Source organism: Gobio gobio, assembly GCF_949357685.1.
Source record: "Gobio gobio genome assembly, chromosome: 17".
NCBI lineage: Eukaryota > Metazoa > Chordata > Actinopteri > Cypriniformes > Gobionidae > Gobio > Gobio gobio.
The window spans coordinates 33,373,865-33,391,305 of NC_137110.1; the positions used below are offsets into that span (position 1 = coordinate 33,373,865).

At 36.2% G+C, this 17,441-nt stretch overlaps 1 protein-coding gene across 16 annotated transcripts; it reads right to left on the reverse strand.

Moving 5' to 3' along the window:
- Positions 1 to 1,943: 1,943 nt before the first annotated feature.
- Positions 1,944 to 14,734, reverse strand: rae1 (ribonucleic acid export 1; the record flags this gene model as incomplete). Of its 16 annotated transcripts, none has more annotated exons than XR_013818299.1 (14): positions 14,699 to 14,734; positions 14,203 to 14,334; positions 14,024 to 14,128; positions 12,765 to 12,857; positions 10,987 to 11,073; positions 10,743 to 10,829; positions 8,661 to 8,732; positions 8,317 to 8,424; positions 5,852 to 5,958; positions 5,672 to 5,747; positions 5,293 to 5,487; positions 3,929 to 4,014; positions 2,305 to 2,485; positions 1,944 to 2,071 (listed from the first exon to the last, which is right to left on the reverse strand). XR_013818299.1 is itself a non-coding variant. In XM_079840776.1 (13 exons), coding segments are annotated over exons 2-13 (1,107 nt in total). In that variant the 5' UTR covers positions 14,293 to 14,308; positions 14,699 to 14,734. The 16 variants fall into 16 exon arrangements, 12 of the variants coding, with proteins under 12 accessions (XP_079696902.1, XP_079696909.1, XP_079696910.1 ...); XR_013818300.1 differs by having other exon boundaries at positions 14,634 to 14,734; XR_013818301.1 differs by having other exon boundaries at positions 14,497 to 14,734.
- Between the last annotated feature and the right edge of the window lie 2,707 nt (positions 14,735 to 17,441).

Genomic DNA, 17,441 nt, shown 5'->3' on the forward strand with positions numbered 1-17,441 from the left:
AAATCATGTTATTTTTTGTCTTTATGTATTTGTAGTCAAGTCTCCTTTATTTATTTAGCGCTTTTTACAAAACAGATTGTTTCAATGCAGCAACGTTTGTTTTGGAAGTAGAGCAGTTCTAGAAGAAAATCATTTCTTCTTGTCCAGCTTAAGTTCAGTGTTTATTAATTTCTGTTGTAAAAAGTTTATTAATTTAGTTCATTTATCTATATGGCAGCTCTGGAGAAAACAGTGATGTCATCAGCTCAGTTCAGTTCTCATACAATGGTGTCAATGTAGGCAGATCAATAATTTTGTTGAATATTAAGTGTCCCCAACTAAGCAAGCCAGAGGCGACAGTGGCAAGGAACCCAAACTCCATCAGGTGACAGAATGGAGAGAAAAAACAGAAGAAACCAGGCTCAGTCGGGGGGCCAGTTCTCCTCTGGCCAACAAATGAACAGTGTATATGATTATGATTCAGGCAGAATTACAGGTCAGAAGTCAGATTGCAAAAAGTCTTGAGAACCAGGAATACAGCCAGATTATTTAGGCAATGTGTATGCCATGTTTATATTGTGCCTGGGCCCCAAATCACTAAATCCGCCCCTGAAGGTGAAGGCCAGCTGAGGCCTGAAAGAGTTTGGCCTGTGTTGTTAACATTTAGAGAAGTCAGTTTTCAGCACTGCAAAACCACTTTGCATGCACTTTAAAAGGATGAAGACTCACACTGGAAGTGATAAGGAAAAAAACAGACACCATCTTTGCTGTTCATATCACTGTGTAGGCAGCACCCGGAGCTGAAATTCAGACATGGTAATGGATATTTGGTTTCAGATACACGCTGAAAGCAGTAGAGCAGAGTACCCAGAGCAGAGTAGGCTGGTGGAAGAAGGGGTTCAGAGAGACAAACCGTTTTCAGACTCTTTAAGAAATTAGGTGATGTGCAATGCGTGTTCTTTGACCTTTGATGCATATAAATCTATTGTAGGAGACCTCCAAAACAAAATTAGAAACCTTTAAAACAGCCAAACAGTAACACTTTACAATAAGGTTTCATTAGTTAACACAAACTAATAATGAACTGCACGTATAAAGCGTTTATTAATCTTTGTTAATGTTAATTTCAAAATGTACTAATACTTTTTTAAATCTTGTTAACATTAGTTAACGCACTTTGAACTAACATGAACAAACCATGAACAGCTGTATTTTTATTAACAAAGATTAACAAATACAGAAACAAATGTACTGCTCATGGTTAGTTCATGTTAGTTAATACATTAACTAATGTTAACTAATGAAACCTTATTGTAAAGTTTTACCAAAACAGCCTAACAGGAGATCTTGACGTTGAGGGTGTCCAGGAATTGTAAGATGTTTCCCCTCCCCAGCATGTTGGTTACTCCACTTGACTTAATTGTTTAAAGCCACAATATGTAATTTTTCACCACTAGAGGACGCTTATTCAAAACAAAGGCATAGCTTGATGACGCCTCGATTCTTTTATTATGCCGCAGACAACCTCTTTCGCTTTTTCCGCCCATGCGTATGTGGGGTAACCCAGCGCTGTTTTATCATATTAGATACCTACATTATTTGAGTGTGATGAAAGTCATATTATAATGCTACTCTGTGCGTTCGATTGGCGGCTACAATGACACACTTGTTGCACACTGCAGTAAGATAAATCGATATTAGGCATGGTAAAACACGGTACTTCTCATTGTTTAAAATGAGATTTAACCAATAAGACTAACTGTGTTGAGCTATATAACGATTAGTTTAACGATATATAACGATTAGTTTTCTGTCGATGAATGTATCTATCTAAACAGTTGCTTATCTGTCTAATAAAACACAATATATTAAAGCATCTTAGGTGTTTCCATGGTTTCTACTAAACAAATTTAACCTAATTGCTTCAATACAAAAAAGTAAGTTTATGCAAAACTGCAAAATTTCAGCAATTCCACATTTTTATTACAAATGAACGTGAAATACCTTCTCAATGACAGTAGTTTCTAAGAGCAACGCACATATTTGTGTGTTTGTTTGTTTATTTTTATTAAAGTCTGCATCTTTTTCCCACCTGCAAGACAATAAGACAAGTGTGAAGTAAAAATGCAGAGAAAGCTTGAGAGATTTATTATTGGTTACATTATGTGATTATACACCAAGCAGAGAAAGACAAGCAAAGATGAAAATGCATTTCCTTTGTAAGGCAGTATCAAGAAAAACGAGCTGCAAGTAATGGAGAACTTCATAAAGAAGAAAAAAGGTACATCAAATTACACCAGAAATGCTAAAGCATGGCTTCCTTACTCGAATCAAAAGCCACTGCTCACATCACCATTGCTTATGAGCAGTTGGCCCCCTTCTGATTGGTCCATAAAAATTACACATTGCCATGCCATTGGTCCAGGTGTTAGCCAAATTGAGGTCTCTCTCCCATATTTACACACTAATGCAGGTCTTCCAAGATGTGATGTGAAGCTTGACGAATCTAAAGACAAGGAGGGGCAGGCGTCAGTCAATACAGCATTCTGCTTTTCTAATCAGATTTATTTTTGGTTTTCTGTTTCCCATGAACAAAAGCAAAGCAAGGTCAAGAGAGGCATAATGCTTAATTATTATATCTTTATTCTCTGACAGGCCAAGTCCAATGACTCCAAGTTTTACAGATCATTCTCCTGTATTAAGATTAAGATTTATCTAATAAGTGGACCAGAGACCAAAATTCATTTATATTCTCCTCTGCATATAATATCTACATTCCACAGAGTCACCCAAACACCTGAGACTACTCAATTTATCAGCACAAGAAAAGGAATGGACAGGCTGTAAATGTAATTTTCTTAAATCACCGCCTTGGTCTTGTATTACTAAAAATATATTTCAATATTTTTGCTGGAAACCTGTTTTGAGCAAGTGGATTCCTAAATGAACTTGAAAAAATGAAAACATGCAAAGTAAATGCTAAAACTAATTCGGTTTCCTTTGCATCCTAGAGCATAAACACTGCAGAATTTTTTGTATTTCATGGTATTTTTCATATCAATATACTGCACATTGCGGCACAGATCACACTACCACAAAACAGCACATCTGTGTGTGGCTGTACAGTGTCATCAGACCAATCCAGACAGCCAAAAGCAGATGTTTCTTAATACCAACGCTTTGACTCCATAACATGTCTGGCAGTATTTCCAGAAAAATTAAGCCATGAAAGCAAAGTCATTAAAAACACACTTCTCTACAGAAGACCAGGAGAAATATCATTCAAAAGTAAAGCATGCATTACAAATCTTTCCATTTTGTAGCTTATGTCTTTTTAATTATTCACATAAGATTAAATTCCTAGATGATCAAAACTGATTTAAGTGCTTAACCCCATGTAGAATAATTGAAGCGTCAAATTAGAAGTACTGAATCATTCTCTTCAAATCATTACTTGGCAACTGGAGTCACCTATTAGCATACATACCAGTAAAAGAGTCAATACACATGAGTGCATGTGAACAGTGCCCAACTGGCAAGTGGTTTTTTTTTTTTTTAAGGTCTCACTAGGAAAAATTAAATTTAGAAGGATTAAAGGATAAATTTACTCACTAGGAAAGTTACTTCCCTAACATTGCTTTGATTTATATAGTGGCTTTCCACTAGTAAACAAATGATTCACCATAGTACTCAATGGGTATTACACTTCAATCCTGAACGTTTCATTTCAAACTTAAGTAGAATCTTTCTATCATTTTATAAATGACTATATGCTCCTTCAGAAGTTATCCCACTAAGCTAAGAGCAACTTATTTATCCATCATGAGATACCAAAGGACTCAGAAAGCATCACAACTGCACACAAAGGAAAGTCAGGGCAAGTCAGGAAGCACATTGGCCCTTGCCCAGTGAAAGACAGTCTCCGTGGTAATGGATATCCCGCTCTCACCATTTCTTGTTCCGAGGCTTCAGTTCCTCAGCCGCATTCCTCAAGAAGATGTAATTCTTTTTCTGGGGATTGTAATATTCGTGTCCCTGTTAAAGCAGAAAGTTATTAATCATTCATCTGTGTGATGAATCCATCAAAAATCTGTGAGGATGGGAAGTTCAAACAACAACTATAATGATAACGAAACAAAGGAACAAAATTGTTGGAGTCACAAGTTTTCCCCGGCTGATGAGCGATACACATTGACATCCAAACAGAACCAACCAGACTTTAAAAACCTCAGGATTTAAAGCAGCAGGGTTCCAGAAAGCAAGATTAGTAACTTACTGAATACACCCTGAACTCTCAATTGACTAACCCAAACTTGCTTACTCGGGGTATTGCTGGTTCCAAAAATGTGCCAACCCAGAGTATGTTCACAGTGAACACACAAGATATTCTAGGAGTGCCAAATCCAGGAGTTACCATGGAAACCAACGCTAAGAAAGTGTGCGCTATACTCCTTTTGTTTAAAGGGATAGTTTAAATTGTGTCACCATTTACTCACCCTCAAGTTGTTCCAAATCTGTATGAATTTCTTTCTTCTACTTAACACTCACTGGGGCCCCATCAACTGTTTGGTTACTCATATTCTTTAAAAGGTTTTCTTTTGTGTTCAGCAGAAGAAAGAAATTCATACAGCTTTGGAACAACCTGAGGGTGAGTAAATTATGACAATTTTTATTTTTGGGTGAACTATCCCTTTAATGGCTATTTGCATTCTTATTACATACTGCCACCTACTTGTGCAATTTTTTTTAACTTATTTTTTAATTTTAATCATTTTTATTACAGTGATCAAGAATTATATTGTTAGTTTGATGCTAAAAATATTTAAATGAAAAAGACTGATTGACTGATAACAGTCTCTGCTTGCAAAGATAAGATTATTTCTTATGTTTAGCCATTTTACTTCCACATTTGTTGTGGAAATGCATCACATTATGTATTTTATTCTGGAAATATATGCATTATAGAAAGAATGTGTCTTATGTTAACTACTCATTCAGGCAACCTAGACTAGTTGATTTTGAACACATTAAAAGCAAATCCTTTGCAGTCTCTTTCAGGAATGTAATTTTTTCCTAATCACTTTAGCATTATTGTTCGGGGTCCAAAAGCAATAAATGATGATGAAATTGACCATAGGAGCTTAAGTTAAGCTTAATCTATCAAATATCCTAAATGACTATAATACTACTACAATTGTTTAATACTTCAACAAGCAAACCTAAGATCTTAATTGTCTGACGTTAGAAAAAATATCTTATTTTATTTTATGAAGTTAATAACATACAAATTTTAAATATGAATTGAGAATGTACCTTAGACCAGTCATAGCTGGAGGCATAGGCAAATATGTTCCCATTGTTATTGAAGCAACATGCTGTTATTGGTTGATCTAATTGTTCAGAGGTCTTCAGCTTAGTGCGAGCATCTTTGTCCCAGAAACTGAAGCGCCCATCAGAGCCTACTGTTGCCAGAGTGCCATGGACAGGGTGAAAAGAGATAGCATTTACCTACAACAGATAAACAAACAGCAAGATCGTTTCAGTTTGCTGAACAACAGACCAATTAGGCAAGGAGTATTATTTACTGAATATTGTCTTTGATACTGCAACAGTGCCCAGCCTTAAACTAGACTAAATACTTGAGCAAAATTTGCATTGCATTTAAAAAGTACACAAAACCTAGAACACTCACAGCATAAATATCTTGGGGTGTGGCAGTATTGGTTCCATTGGACCTGTGGCACTTAAAGGTGAAATTGTCCTTGGCTCTAAGTTAAAATATATATATTAGATAAAAAAGATAGCATACATATTCATTCAGTGTTACTGTATTAGCTGTTACATTTATAAACCAAATCAGATACAGACTCACGGGTTAGGTGGGTTTATGTAGTGAATGGCAACTCGGCCCTCAATGCTGCCCAGTGCAAATCCAGTAGGTTTACTCTGCTTGTCTTTAAAGATAGCCACACAGCGGTGCTGTTAAACAAAAACAAGTTTAATACACTGTTTGCAACAGTATCTGCAGAGAACGAAAAATGGGCAATGAATCAACACAAAAAACACAGTAGTGCAGAATTTATGCAGAACAACTACAGAGATGTTGGTAAACTTAACGAAGAGACTGGCCAAAACTTAAAAATATTATGACAAAAATAAAAAGTACCATAAAAGTACTGTAGACAATAAAGCTTATGTGCTATATTCAAAGCCCTCTGAAGGCATACAATAGTATTCCTCAAACCTCACACAAAACTAAAACAACTGAAGTAGTTATTCACCAAAAATCTTCCAACCCTCTGCAGATCTCAAAGTTAATTCATGCCTCCATATATTCAAACGTGGCAAGTAACAGATGGTTACAAGAGAAGAGAACCAACAGCATTTGGTGTAGGGGAGAAATGATTCAATCATTTTCATTTAAAATTCCTGATTCATTTAACAATTTAAATGTGATTTTCTTTAGGGGGTTTGTGTCATCCAATAATCTTTTTAAAATGCTAAATATTGATCATAATTTTAAGTAGTGTATAGCGCTGTCATATCAGATTTTTCACCACTTTCTAATCGAAAATGGGTAGCACTTTATTTTACAGTCCTGTTCCCCATGTACATACGTACTATGTACTTATTATAGTAATTACATAAACGGATAACTAGATAATAACCCTGAACCTACCCCTAAACCTAACCTTAACCGATGTATTTACCTAATATAAGCCAGTACTTTCTTAGGCAAGTTCACTGCAAGTAGACTAAGTGCACGTACTGTAAAATAAAATGCAACCCGAAAATGTTTTGATGCATTTGGTCTCAAAAAATATTTTTTGGTAATAAATCTACTATTACATGTCTGAGAGCTCCTCTCCTTGTTGAACTTTGATATGTTTTTTGAGCGTATGCCAAGGTTATTTTCGTAAACGAAAACTGAAACTAAGACTAAAATTATTGGTCAAAAAACTTAAACTGAAATCAAATAAAAAAATCATAATAGATGAAAAACTAAGACTAAACGAAACTAACAACAGTTACTAAAAAACAAACTGAAATAAATTAATAATTAGCAAAAATAAATAATCGTTTTCGTATTTAATAAGCTCTTTACTGTGACGGAGAATCTGACCTGTGGCTGTTTAGGGAAATGTCTGTATATGGCGCTTCATGCGCGTGAAGTGAGCTCAGGCGATTAACCGCTGTTGTGTGACACGCTCAGTGAAGAACCGAAACATGGAACACATTGTTAGTCCTAAGCGGCTGTTCACAAAGAACGCGTGTGGCAATGAAATGGGAAATGACACAAGGTAATGATATGCAAGTTGAACCACTTTTAACTTGGTGCGCTTTTAGAATGCCGTTTCATGCGCAATGAGAGATGCGGGTGCAACAGCAACTACTAGTAGCAAGTATCCTACTACTACTGTATGTTGGAGATTTCATGTTTGCATAATATTGACAGGCTGAAAGGTGTTTACTACTAATAATATTATTATCCATGTAGAGATATTTCCCCACAATGTAGGGAATACCAGGACACACAAACACACATACCCGCGCGCACACACTTCATTATTTAATCACACTGGCTTCACAGCAGGTTGTGTTGGCTGTAGTCAGATGACTTAGCTGTATTTTCTACAGAGGTCACACTGCTAGCCTACACTGTAGGCCTACATTGTAGGCTACAGCTGAAAAAAATTAAAATAGGTGTGTTTAACAAGACTTCATCTTCTAATATGAATGAGTTTGTCTGGAATTTTCATAATTAAGATGTCTGCACAAGAATTAACTCTTATCGGTGCAAACATTAAACTTTGCTGAAATTAAAAATCTTGCTTTGGTCTTTGTTCTGGTAACTCTGCTAAACTATAATTACTAAAAATAAAACTGAAACTAAATATATAAAAACTAAATAGAAATGTGTTCACAAAATAAAAACTAAACTAAAACTAGCTAAACAATTTATGAAACTAACTCAAACTAAACTGAAATTTATAGCAAAATTGAAAACGATATTAAAATAAAAACTAATTTAAAAATGCAAAACTATAATAACCTTGGCGTATGCACCAAAATCATTTTTATTAACAAAGTACTTTGGTATTTGGCACAGGCTTTCTACAGCTTTTTGGCTGTTTTTCTGTTTATGCTAGAGTAAAACCATATTATTATTATTATTATTATTATTATTATTATTCCCTTTTGTCTTCACAAAATTGTATTTTAAATAAATCCAATTTAAACAATATTTATTATCCTCCGAAGACAAAAATTTGCAGACATGCATTTGCTCTTCAATTACTTCAAAAATTGCATGTTTAGAAATGAACTAATACGAACCTGATGCTTCAGAGGAGACTCTATACGTCGAAACTCTGAAGGCTGATTTTCCAACTGGTAAACAATAAGACCACGTTCTGCAGTGGCTACAACAGCCATTGGATATACCTATAAAACAACAAAGTTTTTTTTCTGAAATTGTATCTTGAAAGCATTTTATGCATATCTCTATTTTATCTACCATGTACTGCCATGTTAGTGCTCACATGTTATGATGGAAAGAAGTTCACTTTGCTAGACAGTACACACACAAAATTAACTGAAGCTATCAATTACACTGTGAGAGGAACAGAACTTTCCAAATTGATTCTATAAAAAGTAATTCAAAAATCACACTGCTTTACCACATCTGCACAGTAACACCTCTCTGGCATCTGCAGGGACAGCATGGGGTTTGGGGAACGTGTATCCCAAAACTGTCAAAAAACAGAGAAGTAGAGAAATAGTTGCTAGTCTACTCTAGAACAAGGCTGCAATATTTGGTCGAATACATATCATTTAGCAATTATTTTGTCAAATACTGCTAACTGAACTGTGATACAATAATGTTTAACAACGTTTTACGTTTTAAAACTTAAGGTACAGTGGTACAGTGTACAAGGTACAGTGCACACTTCTGCCCTAAAAAGGCAAAGGGCAGTAACGTCATTTTTGGTCGAAAATTAGTTATTGATATTTTTGGGACTTTCAAGACCTCCTTTATCATGTGGATAAGTATCTTGAGTCAATTTTGTTGTTTTGTTGAAAATAATGGGTTGTCTTAACAGTAACTTCCAAAAGCCCAGGAGAAACCAAGGCAGAACAACGTAACACCAGTTACAGCTCTTTGCCTTCGTTTTGGAAAGTTCAAATTGAGTTAGGGTACTCTGCTATTGTTTAGCCGTTGTTTAGAAGTTACTGTGCCAGTCTGGAGTTACGGTATTCTGCCTTCGTTTTACTGTCCATTAAAGTTTGTTGCTTTTAAATTACGGTGTAGCCTGTGTCACTGAAGCACTTCTGATACCTTAATAAAAGTGTAGGTTAAACAAACAGTCGACTGGTTGTTTTTACTAATAGCATTTAAGGATGGCCCATTGCTCTCAAAGGAAAATGATGGCTGATATGGCTTTGAAACACAGACATCAAGGTCAAGGTAAGAAATTGTGTAACAAAAAGATTATACTAACAAATTAGATAGATCGCAATCTACTTCATTTAGCTAGCTAGCAGCCTATAGCATAAATAGGCTAGTCGGCTATCCAATGAATAGGCTACCAAACTGCTCCATATAAAAAAACAATTGTAAATCATCCATAAATGCCATGATCACCAGATTTTATACAGGTGTTACTATAATAATTTTGTAAATGGTGATCAGCAATCAAATATTGATAATGTGGAAGTTACTGCCATTTGCCTTGTTGTGACAATACAAATACAATTCAAAATAGGGGTCAAAAGTTAAGTTTGAGCTCAAGATTTTTTTATGTAGATAATTTTCATTACTAAAACATCGAATTGCCAGATTCCAGTATCCTACCTATAATTGATTTGGCTGGACAACTCAAAATATTTAAAGGTCCCGTTTTTCGTGGGTTTTTTTTAAGCTTTGATTGTGTTTACAGTGTGCAATATAACATGTGTTCATGTTTCATGTGTAAAAAAACACAGTATTTTTCACACAATTTACTTATCTGTATACTGCTGTTTTCACGGTCCTCAAAACGGCCTGAGAATTTCCTTATTCTATGAAGTCCCTCCTTCAGAAATACGTAACGAGTTCTGATTGTGCCATCGGTTCCCGTGTTGTGATTCGACAGCAGCTTAGGGCACGTTGCCCGGGAAGGTCACGCCTCTCACCATAACGGGGAGATAAACGCGCTCAAACTACAGCCCCTGAAGGCCAAACAAAGGTGATTTGACTCCGGGATGAAAATAACAGCGTCTGAACGACATGGCGACAAACGCAACCGAACCGAACGCAACACTTCCTCTTCTCCACGTGGGAGAGCTACAAGACCACGCCCCCTTTTTCGCGTATTCTTGTGGGCGGAGGTTAGTCAACAAACTGTTCTATTGACGTCATTAAAGCAGGATGTACAGGGATGTAGTCCAAACCGGCCGTTCGCTGTAGGCTTTGAAAGGGAACTTCTGTTAAATAAAATATCTCGCTTGGCATTGAACTTTGAGCTTTATAATTTTACAGGTATTATTTATGCTCCAACAGCAACATTACACACTAACTAAAGTTTGAAAAATGGGATCACGAAGAACAGGACCTTTAAAATATTTTTTCTCAGTTTCACACTCTAGTGAGTAAAGGTATTTTGCCTTTCTAGGGCAGCCTTGCAAGCCCAGTTTGATGAAAGCTTGCACTAGGCCATATGAGGATTTAGATTTTATTTAAACTGTGCAGCCATAAAGACATCAAAGATGGGTTGCAGCACCTTCAGTGTTTTGTCCCAGCTGCCACTCATAATACAGCTGTAGTTCGGTGCTTTTATCCAGTGAATTGTCTTGATTGGGCCATCATGCTGGTCAAAGGAAAAGATTGTAGAACCTGTTAATCATACTGTATACCAACAGAACTGAAATACACGCACTAAAAGGTATGGGCTTTGCTAATAATTTACATTAATTAGCCTATTATACAGAAGCATACAATTATAAAATGAACAATTAACTGCTTACCTGGGCTATCTGAATGGTCTGATTGCTGTTCAGATCCCACATTTTGGCAGTTTTGTCACAGGAGGCTGTAAATACTTTACTGCCATCCTGTTAATACAAAGCACAGAAGCAGAACAAGGTAAGAAAATGCCTTATGTCAGTTAGTAATAAAAAGAATATGGAAAATAGGACTCTGGGTTCTTTGGTTCAAGATTTTCTTTAAAACTTTTTTTTAAATCCTAAATGGATTACAACAATTCTTGTGCAAAATTCTATGCTAGCTCTGACCCAACAGAAATAAAGTAAATTAGCATAAAGGCCCTTTCACACCCGACGCGTAACGAAAACGCGAAGCGGAAAGTTTGCGCCGTCTGTGACGTTTCAGAGCTCCAACATTCCAAAACATTCGCGGCGACAGCTGAGAAAACATGGACACTTCATCATTCAGTGGAGACTAGCTTTTCATTTTCTTTAAAAGACCGAAAAGAAGGTTTTGGGTGCACATACTTTCAAATGTCCGTGGGACAATTTGAGGAGCGAGAGCGAGAGCGAGAGAGAGAGAGAGAGAGAGAGAGAGCGAGAGAGCGAGAGAGCGAGAGAGAGAGAGAGAGAGAGAGAGAGAGAGAGAGAGAGAGAGAGAGAGAGAGAGAGAGAGAGAGAGAGAGAGAGAGAGAGAGAGAGAGAGAGCGAGAGCGAGAGCGAGAGCGAGAGCGAGAGCGAGAGCGAGAGCGAGAGCGAGAGCGAGAGCGAGAGCGAGAGAGCGAGAGAGCGAGAGCGAGAGCGAGAGCGAGAGCGAGAGCGAGAGCGAGAGCGAGAGCGAGAGCGAGAGAGAGAGAGAGAGAGAGAGAGAGAGAGAAGCTCCGCATCTGACGAGACACACACACACACACTTCAGGAACCAATCGATCCGGAGCAGCTGTGTTTCCAGCTATGCTTCCAGTTGAGTCACAATGTAAACATTTAAGTGCCACAGAAACACATTCACTTTCTATAGTCGCGGACACAATTAGGTTACAAAAAAAAATCAACGTATTGATTATAATATCGTAATCTGTAGCCTACAGTGGGCAAACAGCTGCATCTGTACAGCTGTAAACACAACTACAGCTGTAATCTCGTGAGAAATGCGAAACCTGGCAAAGGTTAATGTTGATTGAATGGCTAGTGACATCAACTGGACATTTCGTCCCCTTTGTTTCCTTGTATGTGATTGGTTTAAGCCTTTTCTATCGCTGCGAGTGTTAAAAAAAATTGACATTGAAACAGAAAAAATTAACGTCCTTTTTTCGCCGCAGCACATTCGCGTTCGGTGTGGAAGCTCTCATTATAATTTAATTTGTTACATTTATATAGCGCTTTTCTAAGCACTCAAAGCGCTTTACATATAGAAGGGGGAATCTCCTCAACCACCACATTACACAAACAGCTGATTAAAAAATAAAACCATCGCGCAAATTGTTCGCGCGTCAAAATCGCGTCCAGTGTGAAAGGACCTTAACAGCCTAGGATCAGTGGCAGTATTGATTATGTGCAAACGTAAGGTCTAATCTGAGTCAGTATTGTGGCTTTTAGTGTGTAAATGAAATGCCTAATCTGAGCAACCAGCACAAGTTTATTTTTGTCAATTAGTACATGTCTTGTTTTCTGAGATAGTGCACAAGAACAATTTGTGCATTTGATAAAATGTGTCCAGTGAGTGAGATTCCCATTTATTTCCATTAAATAGACTTTAGTATGAAGAATGTTGGTTGGTTGAAGTCTTTAATATACTAATATTTATAATGTTTGCATGATCTTACATCACTCCAGCACACATCCAGCACTGGGCCTGTGTGCATCTGCTGGGCTTTAGGGACAGTTTGACCATTATCTTGAACTTCCCAGCATCGCACCTGAGTTAAACAATACATGTAAATGTACGTTTAACATTTAATCATTTAGCAAAAGCGACTTACAAATGAGGAGAACAATAGAAGCAATCAGACCAACAGTATACAAGTGCTGTAACAAGTCTCAGTTAGTCTAGCACAGTATACACATAGAAAGTGTTCTTCTTTCAGTAAAAAAAAAACAACAACGAATAGAATAGGTGCTAGTAGTATTAAGTTAGTTCACCCAAAAATGAATATTGTCATTTTACTCATGTCGTTCCAAACCCGCAAGACCTTCGTTCATCTTCGGAACACAAATTAAGATATTTTTTATGAAATCCGAGAGCTCTCTGGCCCCTCCATAGACGGCAATTTAATGAACACTTTCACACCCCAGAGAGGGGTTGTTAAAATAGTTCATGTGACTCCAGTGGTTAAACCTTAATTTTATGAAGCGACGAGAATACTTATGTGCAAAAAAACATAAACACAAATAATGACTTTTTTCAACAATTTCTTCACGTCTGTGTCAGTCTCCTACGCTGTTGACGTAGTAAATACAGTGCAGCGCTTCTGAGTTACTGCAGAGCTACGCCAGAACACCAGCTTACCGTTGGCCAATGCTGTTCACGTGAGCATGACACAGGTGTGTGATGCTGACGCAGGAACTGACCAACTTAATCAGTGTAGGAGACTGACACAGACGAGAAGAAATTGTTGAATAAAGTCGTTATTTTTGTTTGTTTTTTGAGCACAAAAAGTATTATCGTCGCTTCATAAAATTAAAGGGGAACCACTGGAGTCACATGGACTATTTTAACGATGTTTTTACTATCTTTCTGGGCCTTGAAAGTGTTAATTAAATAGCTGTCTATGGAGGGGTCAGAGAGCTCTCGGATTTCATCAAAAATATCTTCATTTGTGTTCCAAAGATGAACGAAGGTCTTACAGGTTGGGAACGACATGAGGATGAGTTAGTAATGACAGAATTTTCATTTTGGGGTGAACCAACCCTTTAATTGGTCAGGTATCAGTTACAAGCTGAAAGAAGGGTTATTCAACAACTAAAAAGAGTTGCAACAAGTAAAATGATATCACAGTCAAATACAAATATAAAAACTGACAGAAAGAAACGCAAGTAAAAAATGACATGAAGGACAGGAGAAATGACTATGTCAACGGCTTACATCATTGGCCCACGAGCCTCCGACGAGAAAGTTTCCAGGCATCGTAGGAGGACTGAATGCCAAGCAGCTTATGCTGTCATCGGGTGGCGATGTTACTTCAACATCCTGTTATCAAAGACACAATTGAATTAAACGGCACATATATAATATTTGTACGGATATTATATTTCTGTATTCACCTTCATTGGATTATGACTATCTGTGGTGGTGCTGCCAAATACACCTGTTCCTCCGGACCCAAAGCCCGTGTTCGTCCCGAATAAACTCATTTTAGTCCGTTAAGAGCTGACCAAACAACAATGAATCAGATCCTATACACGTAAAATACAATATAGCATTAACACGTGACAACAAAGATTATCTTCAATACCTACACCGATTCAAGTCAAATTAAGGGTAACGTTAACAAACTACTATTTTGACAGTGCTATTCTCATAGTCAGGTTACAAAAAGTGAAATAGTCAATTCTCACGTTTACATGCATACACGGTTTGTGAACCGTGCGATGGTTTTTAATAGCTTTCAGTAAATACGATTAAATTATAGGCCTGGGCAAGATCAACATTAATGCCAATAATCTGTCAAAATGTCTTAACCAGCTAAACCTACTAACTGCCGCGGAAATGTTTGATTATTCCCATAAAACCGGTTCCCGCTTTAGAAACGATACACACACACTCTGGTAAAGGCACTTCCGTCGCTCAGTGAGTGAGGACGTGCTTTGATGACGTCATTCGTTGGTTTCAAATCGAGAGCTTTATTTTATTACAATTATTTATTTATTTTTAAACATGAATTTTTATGTCATCCTAAAGGGGTTTACGCAGTTTTAAATGCCAAACCAAAAAATATGGTATTATTGGTAAAAGAGATTCTTTCACACTACTCTGTAACATTCTCTCTCCCATCTCTATCTATTACAGATCATAAATGTAACAACAAATATATTAGAAGAGTCTTCAATGATAGATTTCATACAAATATATAATTAAACGTATTTTCAAAGATTTTAACCCGAAAGAGGTGAAGGATATGAGAATGAATTATCTTACCTTTCAAAGTCTCCCTAAAGTGAAAGAACTTCATTTTAATATAATAAATGACATATACCCATCTAAAGAATTCCTTAAATCTAAATTTGATATTGGAGAAAGCTCTTGTCAATTTTGTGCAATTAATATTGAAACCACTGAGCATATATTGTTTTATTATAATTAGCCTACTCAAAGTTGTTTTGGTCTCAATTGTACAGTAAACTGTCATGTATTATTACTTGTAAATCCCCTTGAATACAAACAAATTAAGTTTGGTGTACTTAAGAAAGATTGTTCACAGTAGCCTACTACTTGATTAATAACCTATTTGGACTTGCTAAATACTTCATTCATAAATGCAGATTTTTGAAAACCCCTCCGTCCTTCCCTCATTTTACTAATGAACTTAAAGCTTTTGCTGCTTCAATTTGTACCCTTTCAAATGAAAAAGCTACTACAGTAGCCAATTTCTTCAATGAGCAAAATATAGCTCCTTACTATATCCCTTGCAAGAACTTAATGTTCCATAAATGTTGTTCCCTCAATTAGGCTATTATTGTTTTTGTTTACTTTTTTCTTCTTCTTCATTTCATTAATTTAATTCCTTATTTACTTCCTTGCCCTTCTTGATTGTTTGATTTGAGACTTCATCCCTGTTATTGTAATTTGCAACTATGTCTGACTATTGTAAATTGTTAATATTGTTTGTTCAATGCCTAATTTGTATGTCAATTTGATTATTTTCAATAAAAAAAAATCTTTATTTTGTTTTATTTTATTGTACCAGTTGCATATCGTTTTTATCCCATTACAAAATTTCAGTTGAGAACAAAGATTTAAAAAAGATTTAAAAAAGGCTAGGTATATCCAAAAATGTCCAAAAAAGACAATCCAACGTACACTTAAATATAAATAATATAAATAAATATGTTATATATATAATATGAATGTCTGGCTATGGTATGGCTACTTGCAAATATCTCACCATAGGGTAGTCCTTGTTCTGTTTTCTAACAGCATTTTTATATTCTGAGACCCTGTCCTTCAAGCACTGCTTGCCAATGTAACAACAACCAACCCTGATAACCAATACACCACATATTGTCTGTTTCAATTGATAAAATAAAAAATAAAAATAACTGTTTAACTTCCTTTATTTTGCAACAATGATAGCAAGAGACACATTTATGCGCTCACTTGATATTTTCTCTTTTTCTCTTGTGTGCGAAAATCCCAATAAATCAGCAGTTTCTAAAATGCTCTGACCAAACCGTCTGGGACCAACAACCATGCCACATTCAAAGTCACTTAAATCACCTTTCTTCCCCATTCTGATTGAGTAGGTAAAATGGGCTAAAAAAGAGACTCACACTGAAAAGTAAAAAAAAAAACATTGAAATGCCCATGAGAAGGATGCAATACTGTAGAAATTACAGGCAGGGTCACAATAAACAGGTTTGAGAGGAAAATATATTACCTGCAAATAACTTTAAGAATTCATGTGAATAATTAGGAGTGAAACCATCTGGAACCCTTTAGTCTCCATGCAGTGCCACTGCCACCACTTAAAAATCACAAGCTGAAGTGTTTAAAGGCATACACAGATGACCATGAGACCAGTATCACTTTCTCTTGTACCACTGTTTGAAGAATTTATCTTCCAGATTCTGGCAGAAAGTTTTGGAAGTGAACGTGTGAACTCTGAAAGGTCCATCCTGCTCATATAGCAGCTTACAGCATTACTCCCTTGCCACCGCCGCTGTTGTCGGACTTCAACTGGTGCTGGTATCTCAAGAGTCACTCTCAACCTATCTGTCCATAAAACGTTTTTAAAAAATCAGTCTTCATCTATTTCATGATGAAACTTTGGGATTCGTATTCATGTTTCAGGATTCTTTGCCTTAGCAAAGTCTTTGAGAAACTTCCAGCCCTTGTTAACAGTTATATCACTAATAAATTATTATATACAAAATACATAGCAAGTTATGATTGATGTGGTTTGGATTTGTTAAAATGTGCTTTGGGGGAAAAAATACGATCAGAAGATTGACTTGCATGAAATTATGTACACATTATATTTATTTATATAAATTTACATTTAATCAGTTAGCAGATGCTTGTATCCAAAGTGATATACAAATGTGGAGAGCAATAGAAGCAATCAAGCCAACAATAGGACATTAATATACAAATGCTGTGATTAATTATAGCACAGTACACAGCAAGGTTTTTAAATAGATAGAATAGTAAGTGAGTAAGGGTTATTCTGTTGTAAATGTGTTCATATCTAGCCACTTGTGTGCAGTCTGCATTGTGAAGAAAAAAAAAACATTGCCCCTTTTATATATATATATATATTTATAATGATCACATATTTATCTGG